This window comes from Chiroxiphia lanceolata, chromosome 7 (assembly GCF_009829145.1).
Source record: "Chiroxiphia lanceolata isolate bChiLan1 chromosome 7, bChiLan1.pri, whole genome shotgun sequence".
NCBI classification, from domain to species: domain Eukaryota; kingdom Metazoa; phylum Chordata; class Aves; order Passeriformes; family Pipridae; genus Chiroxiphia; species Chiroxiphia lanceolata.
Window position 1 is genome coordinate 6,451,150 of NC_045643.1, and position 22,851 is coordinate 6,474,000.

General features: G+C 43.2%; 1 protein-coding gene across 8 annotated transcripts in view; it reads right to left on the reverse strand.

Moving 5' to 3' along the window:
* Window positions 1–22,851, reverse strand: part of IKZF2 (IKAROS family zinc finger 2) — a 119,441-nt gene that overhangs the window by 36,973 nt on the left and 59,617 nt on the right. For 5 of the 8 annotated variants that reach the window (XM_032693472.1, XM_032693468.1, XM_032693470.1 and 2 more), the window contains 2 exons: window positions 20,511–20,777; window positions 10,520–10,687 (listed from right to left, as the gene is read on the reverse strand). In XM_032693472.1, the coding sequence (XP_032549363.1) occupies window positions 10,520–10,687; window positions 20,511–20,777 (435 nt within the window). The remainder of the gene's footprint in view (window positions 1–10,519; window positions 10,688–20,510; window positions 20,778–22,851) is intronic. The other 3 variants (XM_032693473.1, XM_032693469.1, XM_032693471.1) reach the window with 2 other exon arrangements.

Here is a 22,851-nt window from a genome sequence, read left to right on the forward strand (position 1 = left end):
TGTCTACCTGTGAGGCCAGCTCTACCCCATGATACAGCACCGTGCCATGGGCAGCTCTGGGACAGCCCCAGTCCCATTCAGCTGAGGGGACACCCTGCACTGTCATCACAGAATGGTTTGGGTTGGAGGGACCTTAAAGATCATCTAGTTCCAATCTCCTCCAGGTTGCTCAAAGCCCTGCTCAGTTTGGTCTTGACTTCCAAGTTGAAAAGAGGCAGGAGGAAGAAAGTACCTATTTCTTGGCAAAAGGAACCAAAACACAGGCTAAAACCTAGGCTGCCAAAGCCCCTTATTCTCACTGAAATCAAGCAGACTGCACTGCTTTTAGAGATAAGAGCCACATGGAACTAGCCTAAAATAAGCACTGGGATGAGCTTGTCTTAATTTTCCAGTCAGGATCCTCACCACAAGCCCTCGACCATCTCAGACCACATGAGAATATTTATGTCTGTCTTGCTGGAGGAAAAGGAAAGGACACATGCTTGGGGAGCACATTCCCTCATCTTTAACACAGAGCCTCTGGCTATCCAGGCAGGAGGAGTCTCATGGCAGCCTCAGCATCCCAGGGAACACTGCTGGCTTACAGTGAAAATCCTACTCAGTTACACTGTCCCACAGATCACTCGCAGCACTTCCCACTCCTGCACCTTTAATACAAACAGCCCAAACGACTTTGGAGTACAGGCTTTCCAAACACAAGTGCACTGCAGCCTAGGGATAGCTGTGTGGCTGGGGAGCGTCCCAGCCAGGTCTCTTTGTCAAAGTTTCAATAGTGGAGGCCTCACCAGCATTTCTCCAGCCCCAGGAATGAAGATAGAGATCTTGACTTGCTGTCGCAAGGCAGGGAGGGAACTTGGGGCACCCTGTCTGAAATCAACACAGCACAGTTATGCAAAACATGTGTGCAACTGGCATCTCTTGTGTAATCCTGGCTGCAATCAACCTCTCTAACCACTCCAGAAAGGAAGGAGGGGCAGAGGGTGGAGAGAGTTCACACTTAGATCAAATAAAAAATGGGAATATATCCAGAGAGCTTTAGTCAGGTAAGAACACAGTTCCCTCTCATGGGAAACCTCCAGGACAAGTTTCCTTGAACTTCACACAGGGTTATAAATAGGAGGAGAGTCACACAGAGTTCAGTACAGGTTCACTGCAAAAAAATCTAGACATTCTCATTTTCCTTCTGAAGTGATATCCATCAATATCTTAGCTGTAAGCCAATTCATAATTACAGGTTGCTGAGAGCTCAGGAGAATATATCAGTAGCAGCTTTCCACAATCCTGCTGTGGTGTGGGTTATGGGTTATTTTTGTTCCTCTTTAGTTTCTTCCTTTCCAGATGGCAAAAATACCTCTCTTACACCTTAAAACACTCTCATATTACCAAAAATGTCATGGTGGTTCTCCATTTCACACTGCCCTGTAACACAGCTCCGAGATATGAAAGAAGGTCTCACACCACCATTTGATTCCAGGCTCAAACATTCTCAAGTTGAAAGGTTACACAAACTCCTTCAAAAACTGTCAAAGACCAGTTCCAAATCTTGGGTTCTCCTTTCCTCAGAGGCAGTAAGTAGAAGCTTTTTGCCTTTGAAAATAATTTTCTCAGGGGAAAAAAGAAAACCAACACTTTTTTCCTCCTTAGAGCTGCTGTGGTGTTTTGCTGCTCAGAGTACATGGAAGAAGTTATCTTGGTTTTGTTGAGACGTGGCTTTGTCAAGCCCAAACCATGTTTGCATCTCAAGTGCACGAAAAAGTTCTCTGTCACCTTTTGGATCTCAGTCTGCAAAAACCACCTTGGTGGGCTGACTGTGGAGCAGAAGGGCTCCTGATGGGTTGCATCGTGTCCCTCAAGTTTATTCTAATGCAACAAAACACTCAGCTTCCCGACGTGGTGTGGAGCCCAACCACGCAACACCTGCACCTTACAGTCGAGGTTTGTGCATACATGTGCCAACTCAAGTGTAAAGACAGTGCATTTCTGAAACAATCCCTGACAGGGAAAACAAGGCCTCTCTAGATTGAGCTGAAAGGAGCAAAGGACCACAGATCTTTAAATACCAGAGCTACTAGACCCTCACCTGCCAGGCCTGCCGTCGTAATTCTGGTGCAGAAGGACAAGTGATGCACACAAAGATACCTTGGTGTTTAGGTTCCTCAATTTGCAAATTGGGTCTCATGGGGGTTTTCCCTGTTTCATTTTCCCATCACTGAAAAACGGATAACAAGGAGACAACAACATATACCCACTTCACACAGGTTTGGGGCTGAATAGATAGGGTTTATAAAAGAAACGACGCAGAAATTGCAGGCTAAGTAGTAAGTCCTTTAGTATTATTAATAATCACCTTACTATTGTGTCTGAGATAATCACACTGGTATCAGGGTATAATACCTCAGTGGTTACGGTAACAATACAAAGTTATTATTCCTTCCACTTTGTAATTATCTCATTTCACTGCTGCACAAAGGCTAAGTAAAACTAAGGAGATCATGTACAACGCTGTGCAGCAGGGGCACCAGCAGCACTGAATACTCCATGATGTACCTACATGACCTTCACTGCAGCAATATGTGTGCACCTTGCAAGGACTCGAGCGTGCTGCCCTTTCACCGTCTTAACTAGGTGCAGAAGTGCTCTTTATTTTGTTTTACTGACAGGCAACTGAGGCAGAGATAAGGTTAAGGGTTCTGCATCTATACTGGCCTATGTTTCCAAAGTGTAAGACGACTTTGCAATTTAGGTCCTCCATAAATAAGTGAATAAGAGTAGCAAAAATTTCAAAATTAGTAATAAAAAAGAGATGAGAGGATTGGAAGATAAACACAGACTAGAACAGAATCAATGACAGACCTATGACTACAGCCTGTCACAGTGTAAACTGAGCACAGGAATTACTCACAGTCACAGAAGCTAGTGTTAGGAAGAGCAATAATCTGCAACAAAAGAAAGGATAGCTAAGGTTAAATATCAGGATGAGAGTCATAGCTATAAAAAGCAGATGGGAAGTGGAATTGTCTCCCTAGGGAGGCGATAGAAACAGTGTCTCTGGGTGTTTAAAAAACAGATTAGGCATGCTATTTAGAAGGACTGCTGTTCTATTGCAGAAGTCTTACCACATTCATGCTTTTTTGATGCCAGTGAAATCCCACATATAGCCCTGTGGCAGAATAAAAACCCAGAGGAAAAAGAAAGTCACTGTCTCATTTGCTTCCAGAGCAGGATGTTTGGCCTAAGAACTGGCATCACCCAGCATTGGAGAGGTGTCTGTCTGCTCTCCAAAGTGCAGCCCAGTAGGGCAGGCCCAGGTGCTTTGTTCTGGTTGTATGTGGCCTGAGGGACACAAAGAGGGACACAATCTGGCTGGTGACACCAGGATGTGAATTGGTAATGTGGAGGAGAGACAGAAGACAGGAAGAAAACTGACATAAGCAGTTCCATCCCAAACACACACACTTTCATCTTGGCACAGGAATTCCATAAGGAAGAAAGGAACTGGTCAAAATTAACAAGGGATGACCTCGTGTGAATCCTACACCATGATGATGCTTGTCTAAAGAAGGACCTTGTTATCTCCATGTACTGCAGTGCCGTCTGACCTCTGGATGAAGTGAGAGAGAAAGGGGAAAAGGACACCCTGTCCCCACCTTTTTGCACTGCAGAACTGAAATCTGCCCTGGGAAATCTCCCCCCTCATGGTGAAGCCGCAGTGGTGGAGTATTAGCACTGTTCTCCATTTCAGGGTGCAGGATCTCCTGCTTTAACAGAAAACTCTCCCTTGCCAAGGGTCCAGAGACTTAAACTGACACCAAATACCAGTTCTGACCCCCCGTCTCATTAAGGAGAGGAAACTTGGATCAGGAAAAGAAGGAGACAATGCAAGCTCCCTCCAGACCTGCTCTGTCCTCTCTGCTGAAGAATGGAGGACTTGCTGGTAGACCTGACAGAGACACAGCAAGGCCATGGTCCACTGAGAGACAGCAGGATCTGTCCCACAGACACCAAGACAAATCTTACACCTACTAATCTTGTTGTGAACTGATATTTAGAATGAGAATATTCCCATGGTGCTGGTGTCTCATCTCCAGGAGAGTGAGTCTTTCCTTAGCCAGCCCATTTATAGGTAGCCCCCAGGTACTAAAGGAACAGGCCACCTCCTGCTTACACGGAGGCACCACAAGAAACAGGGAGCTGCAGGGCATCTGTTCCCCTTATCTCAATCACACATCCCAGAGGGAGAAGGGGTGGGAAAAGAAAAAAGCTGATAGCCAGTCCTAAGAGAGGGAGGTGTTCACCAGGTTGAAACAGAGCCCATCTACCTTTGCTTGCCAGGACCACTTCTTCTGCTTCTCCCTTTTATCTGCCAGAAACAGATCTCCTGGGCTGAACAGTCAAAGCCTGATCCATAACCACCACAGATAAGAGAGAATCTTTATGGAATTTCAAGACTTTCAAAAGTCCAAGAAGCAAAAAGAGAACGCTTCCTGTCTTTGGGTAGAACAATATTTTTCCACAAGTTCCTCCAAAAACAAAGCCCAAATGTACTTTTGCTGGGATGATCATGATCACACAGCATTTTTAAACAAAAAACTTCTTTGATTTAAGATTTCTCAGTGGTAATTATGCTCTGTAAAAAAGGCTTAGCATGGCCAAGCTTCTACACTGAGATAATTCTGAGCCCATAAAAGATGATCTTTTCATATACTTGATACCAATATTTATCACAGTAGTGCTCTGGTGGTGAAGAGGACCACCCTAATTAAAGGATCAAGTTCAGATAGGGCTTAAGCAAAAGCATGGGATACAAGTTGTCTCTACAGAGCATTAAATTTTAAACAAGGATCCCCAGGGCATAAAGACCTGGCATAACAAACTCCTACCCTGGTACACATTTGGAGTTTACCTTGTAAAAATTCACACACAAATAAATGGGAAGCAGAATAGCAGAGATTTTAGACACTCTACAGCACAGACTGAAGGCCTCTGGGTACTGGAAGCATTAATGAGAAAGCAGAGCTGCTGCAGTACTGTGTATATGCTAATAACAGTTTGGAACCCAGAGAATGATAAGAAAAACCCAAAATGATTTTGTGACTAGGTTAATTCCACCGAGTTTAACTGTAACATCACAAGAAAACCTGAGAGGAAGAGCAGCTCTCCCTGATTAAATAGAACTCTAAGTATCAGATCAACAGAATAAATACCCGCCGGCTCATCACAACCCAGGGAAGATGCTGTTTGCTAACCCATTTGGAGAGATGGGATTTGTATGCAAAATATCCCCACACCTGTGTTCACTTTTCAATTTTTTTTTTTCCCCATTCACAGTGTATTTCAGTCAGTCCAGTTCAGAGCGCAATGAGAATTTCAGGTCCTGAGATTCTTCTAATTATGACATTCTTACAGAGTAGATACTGGGCCTTTTGAGAGTGGAGATGTTAGTAGTGGTAAAAGTCTCCTCAAGATAAAAAAAAGCAGTTTAAAACATTGACTCTTCATTATTCTTAATAACCATCCTTGCCACTGTTTCTGTAATTCTCACTGGCTTTTCACAGCCAAGAATTCACACACAGCATTGTGTATTCTGACACTTGTTCATCCAATTTTTCAGCCAGGCTGAGCCACTCACAGCTCGGATGACTCTCCCAAACATATATTGAGGCAGGCATGCCATCAGGGTTACGAAACAGGTTCCTTCTAGCTCTGAGAACATCAGCACACGCAGACACCACTCTCTCGTTCTGCCATACAACTGCAGGCGTGGGGGACACCTCAATGGCTCATTGCCACCCAGGAAGGGCTGGGAGGAAAGTCCTTATGGACAAGAAGAGATAAGAAAGATGGACTTGCAAATCAAGAAACATGGAAAGAGTTTCCATGAACAGGGCATTCTCCTTTCTAATTAGACATGCCTTTTATCTTGCACGCTGTACATAGTTTGCTAAGATTGTGCTTTTGGGAGTTTTTGCCTGAGCTTTTCTTTTCAAAACAAATGCTTTCTGCTTTTCTTTTGCCAATAAAGTGGTACCACTAGCTCAGAGCTGTTGAAGAACTGGGCAGTAGCAAACAACATGCAGCAGCAATGCAGGATGAAGGGGGGAGGGGAAAAAAGGGGGTAGAAAAAAGCATTTTCTAGGCAGGAAAGAAGTAGCTTGAAAGCAAATTTTAAAATGTATTGTGAGGAAAAGCTTCTGTGACAGGAAAAAATAATGATCTGGTTATCCATTTTTTTAGAAAGAAATAAACACTAAAACTGCTTTTATATATGAATAACGCTTACATACTCCCACAGTAATGAAACATGACTGAAGCTATCAAGGTCATAAAGAAAAATCAGGAAATTCCAGAATTAAGGTTCATGTGGCCATTTTGTGTGTACACACGACAAGACAGTCTTTTAACGACAAAACAATTTGCCACAGGACCATCCTTGCTTAGTGCAATGGATGGATAGTTCTTGCTTAATCAAAACCTATTCTGTGGAGGTTTTTTCCCCTTAGCGAGTGACCCCATCCTTCATTTACCACTTACCGCCCAAGCCCTGCTCTGAAAACTAACGCACTCATATTTGCTCTGCGCTCTTCCAGAATGCTCATCACTGCAGCCTTGACTTTTTCAAGGACTGTCAAAGCCTTGTTTATGTTTACAAAAGCATTATGGGGGGAGAGCTGACTTGGCTTTGCTTTAGACACAAGAGAAACCCAGGTCAAAACCTCACTGCTAATTTTATGTGCCCATTTGAGGATGCCTGGCTTTTTGGGGTAAAACAGCATCAGGCTGGACTTCATATCTCTCAAAGTATGGAGGTCTATGTGGGTGCTTTAACCATCAGATTGACCCATCAGATCAACTGTCTCCCTTAAAACTTCTGGGGTATGCTCATTAATTGCCTACAGCAGAATTTGTCTCATCTAGTTTGTATCTGTCTTTGTCTTGTGTAATTCCAGCGAGGATGGAGAAGATGGGCACCAATCAGGGTGAGACAGCAGGTACTCTGTGACTGCCATCAGCAGATTGGATTTGCCTGGATGTTTTCCTCTTTAAAAACGGTAAAAGCCAGGCAAGGTGAAGCCAATCCCTGCTGGTTTTTCCAGTGCATCCTGTGGGAGGGGACTACCAACTTCTGCCCCAGCTCTCCACAGCCTGTCCTTACATTCCTGTCCTGGAAACTCTCTCAGGCACCTCTCCTCTGTTATCTGTGTTGTGAAACTATGGAGTTAATTCTGAAAACAACATCTGAAAGTCCTGTAAGTACCTTGAGGTTCATGCCCACTCTTAGTGTAATTCTGTGCATGAATCTCTCCCCAGGCATTATCCTACTATGTCCTGAAGGCATCATTATACTCCTGAAATCAAAGCAGCTGCATGTGGGAGGAAAATACAGACACAAAGTTCATCAGAACTCCATATGTCTGTAAAAGGTAAATAATTGCAGGAGTAAATCACTGCAAGATAAGTCCTTAATTATTTAGGGTTAAACAGCAGCAGCATTACAGATGCAGAGTAATATTTTGTTAACCACTTGCCCTGGGAACACTTACTCAGTAAGATATTATTCTGCACGAGAAGGGGAGGCAAAATACAGATTGTGATGCTTAGAAAAATTTTCGAATAAATAGGAATTAATATTAAAAAGCATGAACAAAACATTCACCCAAAGCAACAACAAAAAAAGCTATCTTTTTTTTTAAAGTTAACGGGTAGTATCAGCTATTTGAAATATCTCAGAGATGCTTCTGCTAATTTCTGTTTGCAATTACATTTCCTTATTTTTCACCTTTCCTGTTGTACTATATGAAAACTCTGCATTAAGAAGAGGAAAAACTGACTACACTGGCAGTAGTGAGAGGGTACCACTGACTTAAGTGGTGACACAAAATGTTCTAAAATCCACAAATCAAACTAGCTGGGAGAAAAAAAGAGGATCTAATAAAATTCTTCAATTCCTTTCTTGCACAATTTGCCTTCCACAGTAGTTTAAGACCTTCTTGGGAAGGAGAAAAGAGTTTTGCTTTGGTGAGATTTCTGTTTGGTTTTTCGGGGAATTGTTTTATTTTTTTTATTAAGAGCACTCTCCTATTTAAAGAGGAAAAGGACATACGTACAACATAAAAAAGAAATTGGTCTTGCATTTATAATGACACATGCCAGATTCTCAACTGGTGCAAAACAGAAGTACTTTCCTGCTTAGGGGATATAATTCCAGATTATATCAGCTGAGGATCTGATCTATAGAGCTCTCCTCTTACAATTATAAAAATATATTCAGACACCTCAATTTAGATATTAAGAATGAGACCTGATTGAAGTCTCATATTTCAAAACAGTTTTCAACCTCTTCTTTCTATACTTTATCTGATACCTCCTTTTCTGATCAGAAGTAGCAGATGTAAACATTGACAGAATCATAAAATTATTTGGGTTGGAAAAGACCTTGGATGCAGTTACTAGATCTGCTGTACCTTCCAGGCCTACTTACAGACCTTGATGTGTGCTTTATTAAAGCAGAGAGTGCTCTTATAGTACACTGATATGAAACTGTTTTAAGTCTCTAGGGAACATCTACCCATCTTTTCCACGATCCAGGCTCACATAGGTGTGCATAAGCCAACTCAGCTTGTCTACATGGCAGGGACAGAAAGGCACCATGCTCACGTCCAGAGTGGCATTTCACTTTCATGTAGAATTTAGGTTTTAGGGTAATAATCCAAGTTTTAACTCTTCATCTGTGAGCCCTACTCTTGGAGAGTATTTTGGGAACACCTGTCTGTTCCTGCTGGCCTTCTGCTGAAAGCTGCTGTAGCTAAGTGCTTAGGGGGTGACACTTTCTCCACGGAAAACAAAGCATAAAATCACAAACTGAGCAGTGCTGAACACAGCTAAGTCAGCGAGCTAAGTCACTTAGGGAAGGAGCTCCAGCGGAACTCGTGCTAAGCAGCTTAGGTGCCTTCGGAAAATCCCACACCTCTACACTTCATCCTCACGCAAAAAGTAGAGCCATCAGCCATGTGCTTTTCATACAGGAAGAACAACCTCTATTAATGGCACTATCTAGGTAACAAAATCCATATTCATATGATGAAAAAAATCTTCAACTGCAATGTTTACATTTTGTAATGTGGGATACTTCTTGTCACAACTCCATTTTAATTTTCATTGTGAACATTTTTATCGTGCTTTGGTTTTTATTAAATTTCAAGTTTGAAACTACAGTTATGGTCAGATGTGTGAAAATTGCACCTCACACTTCCACAGACATTTTCCCTTCTGACTTCCAGATCAAATCCTCTCAGCTGACAACTCAAGCAATTCACTCCCACACCTGCACTCCTTTGGATGCTCATCCAGTGCTTTCTGTAAGCACTTTCTACCAATACAGCCTCCTGCATACTCCCCAGTTTACCTGGAGAAGCTTACTAGCTTATCCTTTCCTATTCTTGGAAATGCCAAGGCAACTCTGTATCCTAAGTCCAACTTATTGCTCATAAAACAGAAACTTCTAATGAAGTGAGGTTGATCCTGCAGGAGAAATACACAGGAAGAGTCAGGAAGCTCATGCAGGATTTCTGTCTGCAGCTGCACTCCAGCCACTGTGTTTCAGCAGTCACACGTTCGCTAACAACTCAAAGAAGTTCATCTGTAATGCTGTCACTTGTAACCAGTCCAATTATCTCTGCTCATTCAACAATGAAAAACACAGCCCCTTATAAATGGCCTGAACACACAAGTAGAACATTCTAGGAGATAAAAAGCACGGCAAGTTAAGATCTTACTCGGGAGTCCTACACAGATGAGTAAGTGGGCAGACTGCAGCCCCTTGGTGCACAGGGACTAAAACCACATCTGATCCTGATCATGGGAGCTCCAATGTGACTACCAGAGTGCAGTTATGTGTGCGTATTTCTCTGCAACATATCAAGCAACTGCATCAAGTAGACTTGATAGAGACAAGATACTATCATTGAACAAGGCAAGAGAAATCGAATCTCTCTCGACCACCTTCTGCTCTAGGGTGGCTGCTGCAGCTGCCACGAATTAGGACTCTACAGCAAGAAGTAACTGAATCAAAAATGTAATTCAGACATTTTTGAAAGATGAACAAGTTTGACCTCCACCAGCATATGGCATTTATTAGATGAAGAAATGGGTATGAACTGCAAAGCAGGCTTCCAAGAGCTCACAGTTATCCTTTCTGATCCTTGGAATTTCACAGCCACTTTGGGGCCTAGAGCGTCAAAACAATCTGCCAGGGGAGCCTGGATACACCCAAGGAGACATTCGGAGGGAAATGTGATAGCATCAGCAGAGGAGCTCAGTTACACAAAAGGAGAGGTGTGGCTGAACCACAGCTTTTCTGATTCACATCAAGGCTTTCCCAAAGCGGAGAGCTGCACTATCTGAGGAGGATGGTACAGACCCAGAGCCACCAGGAACACACGGTTATTTTCACTACCTGCTTCACTGGGACGGTAGTGACAAAGGAAGGAAGAATTGGGAAGAGAAGCCAAGGTGGGCTCACCAGAGTGCGTCCTGAGGTGTCCTGTGAGGGCGTCCCTCCGCCGGCAGGCGTAGCTGCAGAAGGGACATTTGAACGGTTTCTCCCCAGAGTGCAACTTGATGTGCCTCAGCAGGTTCCCCTTCTGGGTAAAAGAAGCTCCACATTGGTTACAGTGGAAGGGGCGTTCACCTGGAAGGGAAGGGGAAGGGAGAGAGCTGTCAAGACACATCAGAGGATGCACAGAGGCCATTATCCTGCTCTTTGTAGTAGTGCCTTCTTACATGGGTACAGTCCCCACTGCCACCATCACACGGCACTTGCTACAGTCAGAGGCCATTTCTTTTGCACAACGGGCAAAGCCTCTAATAGGGATTTGAGGATCTTTACTTGAGGTGATCAGTGCAGCCTGATTTTCTTGAAAGTTCCTCACCTCAGAGGTTCTATCCTTTATAAAAGATGAGCTCTGCTGAAAATTTAGATCCATAATTGTGATTCTGTAGTATTTATCTCTATGGGTTTGCACTTATTTTCAGTATAGGTCCAATCCATATGAGTATTTGGAACTGATCATAACAATTGGACCTTAGTGAAGGTGTTAAGGTCTTTGCTTCAAAACAAAGCTCTTGCTTGCATTATACTTTAATTGAAAGTCCTTTCTAAAGGCTGTTTTGCACTGCCAGAGTGGCACGAAGGGAATCGATACAAGTGAGGATCAGGCCCACAAGCTTTGGGCAGAAGCAAACATCGAGAAAAATCTTTCACCATTAAACTGTGAAACAAGTAAGTTTGCACTCTACATAAAACAAATTAAAAAGACTCAGTTGATGAAAAAATAACAGAAACTCTAGACCTCGCCCTCTCCCTTCACCCCATGTGTTTACACATGCGCACACACACACATCCAAAGCTTATTTTTACATTAAACCTTCATGTTTGCTCTAGACAGTGGGGATTGGGCAGACAAAAACCACTTTTTTTTTTTTTTTGGTAATTATTTTTTAGAGGAAAAGCCCTGACAAACTCACACAGGTTTTGTGAAATATTATTAAAACCGTACTCTATGTCAACATTTGTTGAGGACACTCAGACTGTTCCAGCATTCTTGGGCAGCTCTAATCATCTGTTTATGTCCTGTTGAGCAAATCAATTGAATACAAGCATATACCTGTGCTGCCACTTGCCCAAGTGCTTTACTGCAGCTGGGCTTTAGAACACAGAATCACTGAATGGTTTGGGTTGGAAAAGACCTCAAAGATCATCTCGTTCCAACCCCCTGCCATGGGCAGGAACTCCTTCCTCTAGACCAGCTTGCTCTGAGCCCCATCCAAGCTGGTCTGGGACACTTGCAGGGACGGGGTAGCTGTAGCTTCTCTGAGCAACCTGTGCCAGGGGCTCACCACCACCACAGGGAAGGATTGTTTCCTCATATCTAATTTAAATCTATTCTCTTCCATTTGAAGCATGTTTACACTAAGTAGGGCCCCATTTCAACAAGGTCTTGAACATCAGATTTCAGATGTAAGCAACCTTGTCCACTTTTTCAGTGCATCACCTATTACAGAGCCTTGGTCGAATCCCGGTAGGACTTCTGAGGTTGAATTCGATGGCCTGAAGCACAGATCTTGTGAAAAACAAACACATTCTGTGATCTTTCACATCTCTTCAAAGCCTTTCTCTATTGCTTTAAAGTGATTACTCCCTTGCTGGACCAAATGCTTTTATCAAAGTAGTTCTTGTGTCTAATGTGAAGTCCAAAATATGTCTGGAGATTCAAATGGAAAGAGGGAAGGAAAAGTGCTTTTACAGATGCCCACAAGCAATTCTTGCCTCAGTGGTTTAAATCACTGCCAGGAGGGCAGCAGAAGGTAGGTGTGACATGTATGTGCCATACCTCTGCAAATTGACTTCACATGTGGGAGCTGGAAATCATATCTGAGACTACCGAAGAAGCACTCAAGAAGATACCAAGGTTCCTACAATCTCATCAAGAACATTACAGAGTAATGATTTAAAAAAAAAATCACGGTATAAAGCTCTTCTTCCAATACACTGAACACAAACTCATTAGAATTGATAAAGAGTTTGTGGTTTCCCTTTCAAACTCCCACACCATACTTAAAGGATCTGATTAGCCATTACCTTCTTTTATATCACTTCAGAATGTCCATAACAGAGATATGTAAAGAGACTGCAGTAGAAAAATACGTGGGTTTTTTCTTCTTTTCTGTTTTGCTTTCGCTGTCTGAGAAAATAGGCAAAGCCCTTTCCTTTGACACGTTTCTGAGTATTCTGGAATGATAGCTTTAGTTTCAGGATGACAACATGAAAGAAGGTAGCACGTTTCTTATCAAGGTTGAAGTTTTTACTCCTGCTGTATGTAAAACTGTGCAGTTACTGTGTTTTACCCACTACATCACCCACTTATCTCTGACATTTTGGAGGCCTCATATGAGCGCGTATTACTCCTCAATAAACTGGCTGCTCAAGAGATGCTGAAAGCCTTCGGTCTGGAATTCAATAGCCACTGCAACACAGTTCAGTGGCCAAGATGACATGAAAACACTCACCACAAAATCACCCATAGTCTGCTCCTCTCTCACAAGAGACTCCAACAGCACATTTTACCTTAAATAACCTTTGTATCTATTTAAAGCCAGCATGAATTCATTTTTCCTACTGGCTTCATTCCGGGTAAATAGCTGCTTTGATCTGTTTGTTACACTTTCGTCCAATCATTCGATTCCAGCTCCTTGTTTAAGCTGTAGGCTTGTGGGATGCAATTTTGGTCACACCTTCGTGCTATTGATTAGCAGCTTTTACATTTAGCACAGCTAATCTGAGAGGTCATTATCCAATAGAAGAGTGCACAAAGAGAAGCAAAGACTGAATAGCAAGAAGATTTTGTTGGTTTTCCAAGAACTGTGCTGTCTGATGCCCACTCCAGACACTAGCAAACAAGCCTTCTTTATCAGTTCAATGCCTTGAGAAGCTGCCTTCGAATTATTTCTCCTGCTGCCTTTTCCTGGTAACTTTGTAAGCTGTTCTCCAGTATTATTACTTCCTAGTTACAAAATAACAACCCTGATGTCCTTACTCACCTCCCTTACTCTTCTGTGAAAACTAAAGGGTTTTATAAGCTAAAATCAGTCATACTTCAAATTAAACATCCACTCACAAAAAGTCTCTAAGCACATTTTTTCTCCATGTGACAGTCCCTGACTGCATTTAAAATGCTTTCCTGTCTTTGAAGGTGATGGTAGCAGGGACATACTAGAAAATACAGACCTATTAAAGGTGGCACACACAACTACAAGAGGGTAACGACAATTATAAGCACAGTGCATTTCCCACCATTTATAGCTATGTATTTACTGCTTGACTCTATGTACTTACACAGATTTATTAAAATAAGAACTCCACCGAAAGGTGACTAAGCGAGTTTTTTGCTTTGCAGCACTAGAAACTATGTGACTGCAACATAACTGCAAAATATTTTTAGCCTACTTTAAGTATTAAACATTTCTCTATTATTGAGCTAAACCAGGGCAGAAAAGCCTCCAACCTTAGTGATTAAAAAAGAAAAAAAGAAAAAAAGAGAGAGGGGGGCAGGAAAAAAAGACTTTCAGGGTGGCAAGAGGGGGAGGAACAGTTAACCAAACAAAAAAGATGTTTCTTTTCAACTGCAGATTTAGAATCTAAAGCCGGACAAAACCAGGAATGCCTTAAAAGCCTTGCTCTCCAACACAGGGAATTTAATTATCTAAAGTTACTTCAGGAATGGGCTAGGCAAGGTAAACCAGAGCTGCCAAGTATTACCTTTCCTAAAGGCTTTGCAAGAGGGGTTTGTGCCAGGGAATATTTACATTAATAAATAAATACATCCATGGGGTTTTATAATTTTACAGTTAAACAAAATATTAGTTAAAAGCTGTGATTTCAAATATTTACTTCTAAATTAAGTAAAATACTCCTGAAACCTCACAGTTCATTGTCTCCTCCAGAAAAAATAATAATGAATAATATTAATGAAATATTACTACTCTTGAGCTACACCAGTATCTAAAGTACATAGGTTAACTTGCTGTTGTGCAAACAAATTGTGAGATGAAAGGTGAACTGGACCCATGAAGTCAGGGCAAGCAAGACATGGGCCTTTCATAGCATCATAAATATATGGCATCTGGTGGGAGACTCCACAGCACAAGCTACGAGCACTGTCTGCCTGATAAGAACTGAAACCAGGCAAATGAACTGTTAAATTCCTACTAATTGATTTCACATATGTCAAATGTTATTTCAAAAAGCAAACCAACTCCTTTTTCTGCTTAATTGGAAGCTTCCCTGCACAATAACTCCTTTCCCGCCTCGGCGCGGAAGTGCTGCGCAGAAGTTTCGGTATGAGTTACCCTTCTTCGAATCTCAGACCAGTGCAAAACACTGATATTTTCGGTGCAAAGCAATAATGTTTTCTGTATCAAAACAGAAATTTGACTGAGGACACAGAGCCCATAGACCTGGCAACCAAGGAGACTCAGATTTTCACAACCCTTGACTGGTAACTTTTGTCCCTTTGAAATTAAACGGAGAGACTCACGAATTACTGCACTAGTTCTCATTATCATCAAGGCCTAGTTATTCCTAAAGCAGCAGTCCTACATAAAAACCAGGTCCAGTGGGACTTCAGTATCTGTCCTGGCTAAACGTATATCTGAGATCTCAGTCTTTTTTGTGCGGCACATACTTTTGATATGCAAAGTGTAGCTTAGGTACTTCTCAAACAGGATTTTTTCTTTCCAGTCTCTTAACATAAAATTACAGTGCCCGTGCTGCCATCAGAAAGTATTTGCTCTTACTAATAATACTGATTTTCACCTTTCTGTAGCATGCTTTTTGTTAATATTTCAGTTAAAACGAAACATTTCTCCTGATCCATCAGATGCTCCAACTGCTCTGATTCTGCTCTGCCCCAGGAGCACAAATGAAATATTAGCTGTGCTCCCAACACACTGACAGCAGCGAGTTCCAACCTGCCTTTACCCAAGTGAGACACAGAGCAGCAGACTTTGCTCCGTTCCTGTCCTGTATTTGTTATTCCAGGGACCACAGCTAGCCTGCATACCTACTTACTGTTCTACCTGATTCACTTAACAGGCTGCACATCACTTTAAAATCAGTGATTTTAGTAGGGTTTTTTTGTTGGGAAAAACCTGCTGCCAGATAGGGCAATTTATTATAAAAAAGTAGTGACAAAATCTCTCATGAAAAATTCCTGGGAAATCCTGGGTGATTTCCAAGTGTCCTCTTTGCAAATTTATGACCACATTCTTACAGCAGAAAAATCTTTTAAGTGAACTGGCAAAAATATCAGAAGAGTTTAGTTACTGAGTACTGCAAGCAAAAAGGGTCTTCTGCAGAGAGCGATTTCAAAAATCTCGGCTCCCCTTCCTTATGCTTAAGTAGAAAATGAGGCTTTTCAAAAGGCTAGATTTCAAAACCTAAGTAGAAAATATGAATTTCAGAAATTCAGTCCTACAATTTTTGATTCAGTGCCAAATCGATTCACATTGCTACAGACAGGAAGCCTGCACGAGGTGACAAATTAGAAATTAAACCAAATATAACCTTTCTGTGAACAACATAAGAGAGGCAGACCAATGGAGTTCACTGCAATGTGTTAATATGGCCATTTGTTTAAATTTCTTCCTGGTTAGCTGCTTTAGGCATACAAGTCTTTACTATGGAACAGCACAGCTGGGTTTTTCCTCATTTATTAATTGTGTCCCACAAACTTGAACTCTGCATAAAAAAACAAATTACATTCAGACTTCCAGGGTTGCATATGTTCAGTTATAACACTACGGACACTACGACAGAACTTGAAGATTTCCCTCATGGGCACACAATGTAACTCATTTAACTGACTCAGGCACTAAAGTGCACGTTGAGTCCAAGCAAAGATTTCAGACCCTCCTGCAGTTAACACCCCCCAAAAAAGCCTAAAAATAACCTACCAGCAGCCCAAGGTGAGGATGGGGCAAGGCTGACATCCCCGCTGGCTCTGTGCCGTGCCCAGTACCCAGGGACCCGGCTCTACTCTGCCGCTTACCCGCTGCATCCACACAGAGGAAATGTTTCACCTCTGCGCCTTTTTAAAACAGTGAAGATGAGAAAATGTCTATGTCTCACCCCTGGAAATGTTCAAGGCCAGGCTGGACGGGGCTTGGAGGAACCTGGTCTAGTGGAAGGTGTCCCTGCCCATGGGTTGGAACAAGATGAGCTTAATGTCCTTCCAACCCAAACCATTCTGTGATTCTGTGATCCCAGCCCTCCCTTAAAAATAAAAAGTACTTCAAAATCCAGCAGTGGATTAGATAAAGAAATGGATACTACAGTGGAGAAAAAGAAGTATAAAGAAAGATCAAAATTCACAGCACAGGGGAGAACACTGTGTGGACCTCGCAGACCACAGAGGCAGCAGCATAGCTGTACCAGCAAATGGTTTCTGCTTTACCAAAAATGAGGAGCAAGGAAATTTTCATTCCAGTCCACTAGCAGACAGCATAAAGAGGTGAGAAATCACTAAAGTTCCTTTCTGTTACCTCAGAAAATCTGGATTATTGACCTTATTTTCTTCTGCCTTTCCATCTACATCCCCAAGCAAAAACCCTTGGAGTATCCAGTGGCAACATTATGTGACCAGCCACCTCCTGTAACATAAAACTCTGCTAAAGATGCTGCAACTTGGGCAATGTGCTGTGGAATATGAAGTTTGGACCAAAAGAACATATCATGGGAAAGGAGGAAAATAAATCAAACCTGACACGTGCTGTTTGTCTGACACAAGGACATGGCACATGAGGCAGGGAGTTACCCTGCTCACTAACACAGGGAGTGCATAATGCTTAATTCCCACACTGAGCATTTTATTAATTTTCTGTCAGCAATGACAAATAAATAGAGAGGTGTTCTCCTGATGCCCATGAAGATTATAAAAACTCTTCACCTCTATTATCAGTTTTTCAGAGAAATGTTGTGTTTGGCAGAATCAGAGCAGTGCCATGGGCTTCGTGACAGAGGTGGGGTGGATCAGACCATCACTTGCACCACGTGCACGAGGCAGGATAAATGGGAAATTCCCAGCTGGGTCTATATCACAGGAAGGGGCAACAGCACATGACGATCAGAGATGGGACACTGAGCTCTTCTACTCTGGCCTCATCCATGGCACAGATTATTTTCCCCACCCCATGCCTGTTTGACTGAACTACCATAATGTGGCAGGAAAGACAACTGCTCTTCAAGAATAGATGAGCATTGGCTAGAGGAAAGTGTGCCCCTTTATGCACACAGTGCAGCCAGAGCCATATGGCACAGCTTCTTGCCAAGCCTGGATCCCCAGTGCAAGGAAAGCCACACTCATCCCAGCACACACACAAATTACAGCCTCCGCTATGGACCACAGGATTTTGGGTGATTTACATAGAATGCTGACAGGTTTTCGGGGAAGGGAAAAGGACTTCAGTTTTTGCCAATGCAAACAACTGGCCAGACCATGCTTTGATTGTGTGCAAATAAAGAGGACAGTAAGGCAGGACTCGGCTCCCAAAACATACTTAACTTGGCTTTGAGAGGCAAGGATGCACATGCCAGTTGCATTAGCTGATGAAGAATGTCATCCGTTTCCACTCATTGGGGACAACATCCCTTCCCTCCACCGGTCTCCCTTGGGCTGCAAAACCAGCCTTCCCACAGGTCAGGGCTCATTCCAGAGCCAGGGCCAGCCCAGCTGCCGAGGAAGTGGCAATATATTTTAAAATACTGCACTTTAAAAGATATATATCAGTGTGTTAAAAATACTCCTTAAAATCAAGGATGTGGAAATCCAAGAAAACTTCTCCTTCTGTTGTGGACAGTGAAGCAGCAGCACACATTAAAAAAAAAACAAAGTGGAGGGAAAAAAAATCCCCTGCAAAATTTGCCAACTGGTTGACTGAGAGCAGAGCACTGAGCTGCACATTAAAAGAAATGCCATTTCTATATGCTTGAAATCATCTGTATAGAACAGTACATCCCAGTTCCTCTGCTCTGATGGGAAAAGAGTCAGAGCTCTACGAGGAACCAGCAGTAGCCCCAAGGAAAAAGCTACCAGTTATGCAATTCCTGCCCATGCACCCCCATACGGCCGTCTCGCCCTCACACACATGAGATTTTGTTTCATTCCCTTGGAATTTACATGTCTTCTTTACCATGAAAAGGGCAGCTTGTCACTAGCTATTCAGTATTTCAAAAAATGCAGACCATTTAATTAGGTACCTAAATCTAAATTTGGCAGGGCTAGTTTAGCTGCTGCAGTTCAAATACGTGGACTCTGATGCACCTACAGTACATATGCTCGGATATGTGCAAGCACCAACGAAAACTTTTCGGGACGTTGAAAGTTGGGGACTCAGCCTGTTATGTTCTCGTTTCCCTTTCCATTTCCTAGCAATAGCATGTCAAATTGTTAATCAAAGCTTTGGTTCTCCAGCTAATGCTTTTCCCCTCTCATAACTCCTGTCTAAAATCAGGACTGCATCATAAATCATATTGCCATGCTTTGCATTATACACTTATGTTAAGTTATTATCAATACAACTTATATACAGGGCATTAACTGTGTAATATATATTTATTAATTCTCTGTACAGAAATTCTATTGATTTCTTGCCCATCAAGAGCATCCTTGACTGCAATCTACCAGGTTTACAAAGGAATTACTTAAAGTCTTTCTTTCTCTACCTTAACCCCCCACTTTTTATATCTTTGCAGATGTCTCAGTCAGTGTGAGTCTCTGACCCCATTAAATAATAGTAGACAAAGATAAAAAGCAAAGCATCTTCCACTTTGTCCAAAGAATATGAAGAACAAACACCCACTGAGGCTTCACCACAAAAACCCGTGCTTAAACTTAATAAGATTTAAGTGTGTATCTTAAGTTAAGCTTATATTGAAGCAGTTCAGGTGACTTACATGTGCTTAAATCTCATAAAAGTTAAGCACAAGCTTAAGTGCTTTTTTGAATCCAAGGCACTACCAGAGAGCATTGTCTTCTGGTACCACCTGTACTTCTGTTGGAGGTGACTGTCATTCCCACCTGAGGTCACTCCTCAGCAGAGGGGAGAGACTACCAGCCTTTTGGGCATCCCATTGTATCATATTAGTCATAACTCCCAAAAATTCCCTGAAGCTCAAGGCTTCATCTTTCAAGCCATAAAGACCACTCAATCAGCACATTGCAAAGGTTCCATCCACCTCTTGAACTCACACCCCCAAGCCTGGTCAGCTGTTTTGGTCTCCAAACAGCAGTAATACTAATGGTAATAAAAATACAAATGCTGGGAGAGAGCGAGTTTAGAAAGTTGCCCCCAGAATGGTATCTGGTTGGTGTGGGGGAGCCCAGGAGGGGTTCAGGTGAGGTTTCCCTGATGGAGCTGTCACACAGTGAGCAGCAAGCCCACCCTGGCAACAGGACGGATGAGTAATGAGTGCCCCCGGTGGGCTTTGCTAATCCCAGGCCCAGCCACTCGCAAAGGAGGTGGGAGATCCCCAGGAAGCTGTTGGCCTTGCCCACCTGTGAGCACCTCCAAGGGAAGGCCATCTAAGACTCACCTTAAAGGTTCAAAAGTCTTGCACATGCACACACACACGCATACATACACACCCCTTCCATGCCACAGAATGACTCTCACCATCTTGCCCCCGGTCAAGAACGATAAGAAAAGCAATTTCCAGACTTTAGTGCTGCTTTTAAGAACAAAAGGCTGGAAATCAAAGTCAAGGAAGCACCATGCTTGCCAGAAACAGAGCGTCACCAGAATTTGGGGAGCAGGAAGAGAACAAAACCAATGAAGCCCATTTCCCACCCTCCAGCCTCCTGGAACCCCAAGAATAAAAAGGGAAGAGAGAAGAGTTGTCAGGTAACATCAACATCAGACGCCACAGGCAGTCATCAGGTTTTCTTTCAGCTGCTTACCAGTGTGGCTCCTTTTATGTACCATTAGCACATTGGGCCCAATGCAAACCATGCCACAGACGTCACATTTCAGTTTACCATTCGGAAGCCGGATTCCTCCCTCGCTTGATAGCTCCTGGATCTTTCTGTTATCCACCATCTCGTTATTGTCGATGAAGGGCTCTTCCAGGCTGCTTCCTTCATCGTGAGCTCTGATCTCATCTTCATGACTCAGGGGTTTCCTGTCATATTCATCATCACTTTGCATTTCTAGCTTTACTGAATTTGCTGAAATAATAAAAAAAAAAAAATTAAAAACATGTTAAAATTAAAAACAGTTTCTAAGTTTCCAATCACTAATATCATACCAAACATTTTTACTGTTATCAGTATTAAATGAAAGCCTTGAAGCTTAAACCAACATGAGAGCCTTGTGGTGGTGACAGCATCACAAGTTACAGCTGTTTATTTATTCAAGCCCTTATTTTTGTTAAAAAATTCCTTATTTCTATCCCTATTTTACAGCTTAGAAACTCAGGTATGGCGTGATCCAGAGACCTACCAAAAGTTGCAGAGATGCAGCAGGCTTAAGAACTGATCTCCTGCTTCTCAGCTTGAAACACAGGAGTTCCCTTCCTCTCAAGGAAGCGAAGCCACAGGAGTAAAGGACATAGCCACAGCTGCTCCCTCCAGGTCACTCCTGCCCAGTGCCCCAAGACGCAGGTTCCCAAAGGCACAACGTGAGGAAACAAGGCAGGATTGTTCAAAATGCAGGGACCCAGCGAAGTCAGGCCTGTGGGCTGTGCCAGTAATCTCCAAATCACCCTGCCTGCATGGACAGGTTCCCTGACGGAGGGGAGACCAGGCTCCGGATGAGCCTCCAGTGCTTTTTGCTCCCACCTTCTGATTCACGTCAATGGGACACTGCCAAGGCAAACAGGGCTGCAGCGAGACCTACACTGCTGGATTATTTATATTTGCAAGTGAAATGCGGGCAGCTGAAGATCTTTCACATCTGCCTGGTAAGACTGACGGGCTCGCTGCTGATTTCTGTGATCCTCAGGTGACAGGATAAACCTCCTCTAACCACCAAGAGCTTGTGGGATCAGCAAGTCTTTAAAGGAAATGAACATACCAGGCTTTTTCACAGAGGGGTGTCAGTGCAGGGGTGTTTGCTGCACTGACACCCCCATTTTGATGCCTCAGTGGTTGGTCAAACCTGCCAAAAGGTCTATCTCAGAGTCACAGCCTCCATCCACAGTGTCAGCCAGAAGGCAAGCCCACGTGTTTGCTTCCCTAAGCCTTGATCCTGCTGAGGGGTTTAACAAGGAGGTGATTCAGCCTTCATATCTAAGCAGTCTTTGACCTCTGTACTAAGGCCATTAGCACGAGTGCCAGTGACAGCAGTGGACCTGGAGCACAAATGAGTGCCCTGGGCCTGGCTGGTGTCTCCAAACCCTGTCCAGGTGTGCTCCAGAGCAGCTGTCAGGGGGTTCCTGTCCAGGAACTCAATGTCAGAGTTATGATAAATGTGTCTAACCACTGTGAGGCATCACAGTTTCAAGCAGCCAGTCTGGAAATGTCAGAAGAAAAAAACCTACTACTTAGACTTCCTCCTTCATCCTCTCTCTTCCCCTTCCCAGAAAACACAAGGTTCAGAGACTGATGTTGATGTTGCAACTTTAAATCACTGTTGTTACTCCCAGGCAAAGCATAATGAACAGGGCAAAGGCACCAGAGACCAAGTAACGGTAAGATGCTGCTTTTTAATCATAAAAAATTGTTGAAACATCTTCCACTATTCATCAAGGCACTAATGGGAGCTAAGGAATGAAAGTACTATTACGGCAAAGCCCATCCACAGCAAGGACACTGCTGGATCACATCACAGCAGACTTGTGTCAGCACAGGCACCACCATCCAAACAGTCTGCAACAATGAAATATTTGAGTGCATTGTTTATAGGAGATAATTAATATTTTTGTCACCACAAAGATGCATTTATTGTTTTAAAAATAGGGAAAAGCAGTCTAGACTGAGGGAACAACCATGACCTGGCCCCATTTGGCGGCCAGGGGCAGAAAGAGGTCAAAAGGAGTCTGTTTCCATGGGGAGCATGAGGGGGCCTGTCCCACCACGGCAGCTGGAGAAGCGATGGGAAGCCATCCCATGCTGGTGGTGAGCCCAGGGTATGGTGGCTGGCACAGCAACAGCCTCCTGACCAGGAGGATCTACCTCTGGCAGAAGAGCTGAGCAGAAGGGAGGAAGAGCAGAGGGGAAGGAGCCCTGGCAGCTCCATGGGTTGGCAGGGAGAAAGCTGAGGTCCTAGACCCACCTCCCCATGGAAAGCACGTGCTGCTGA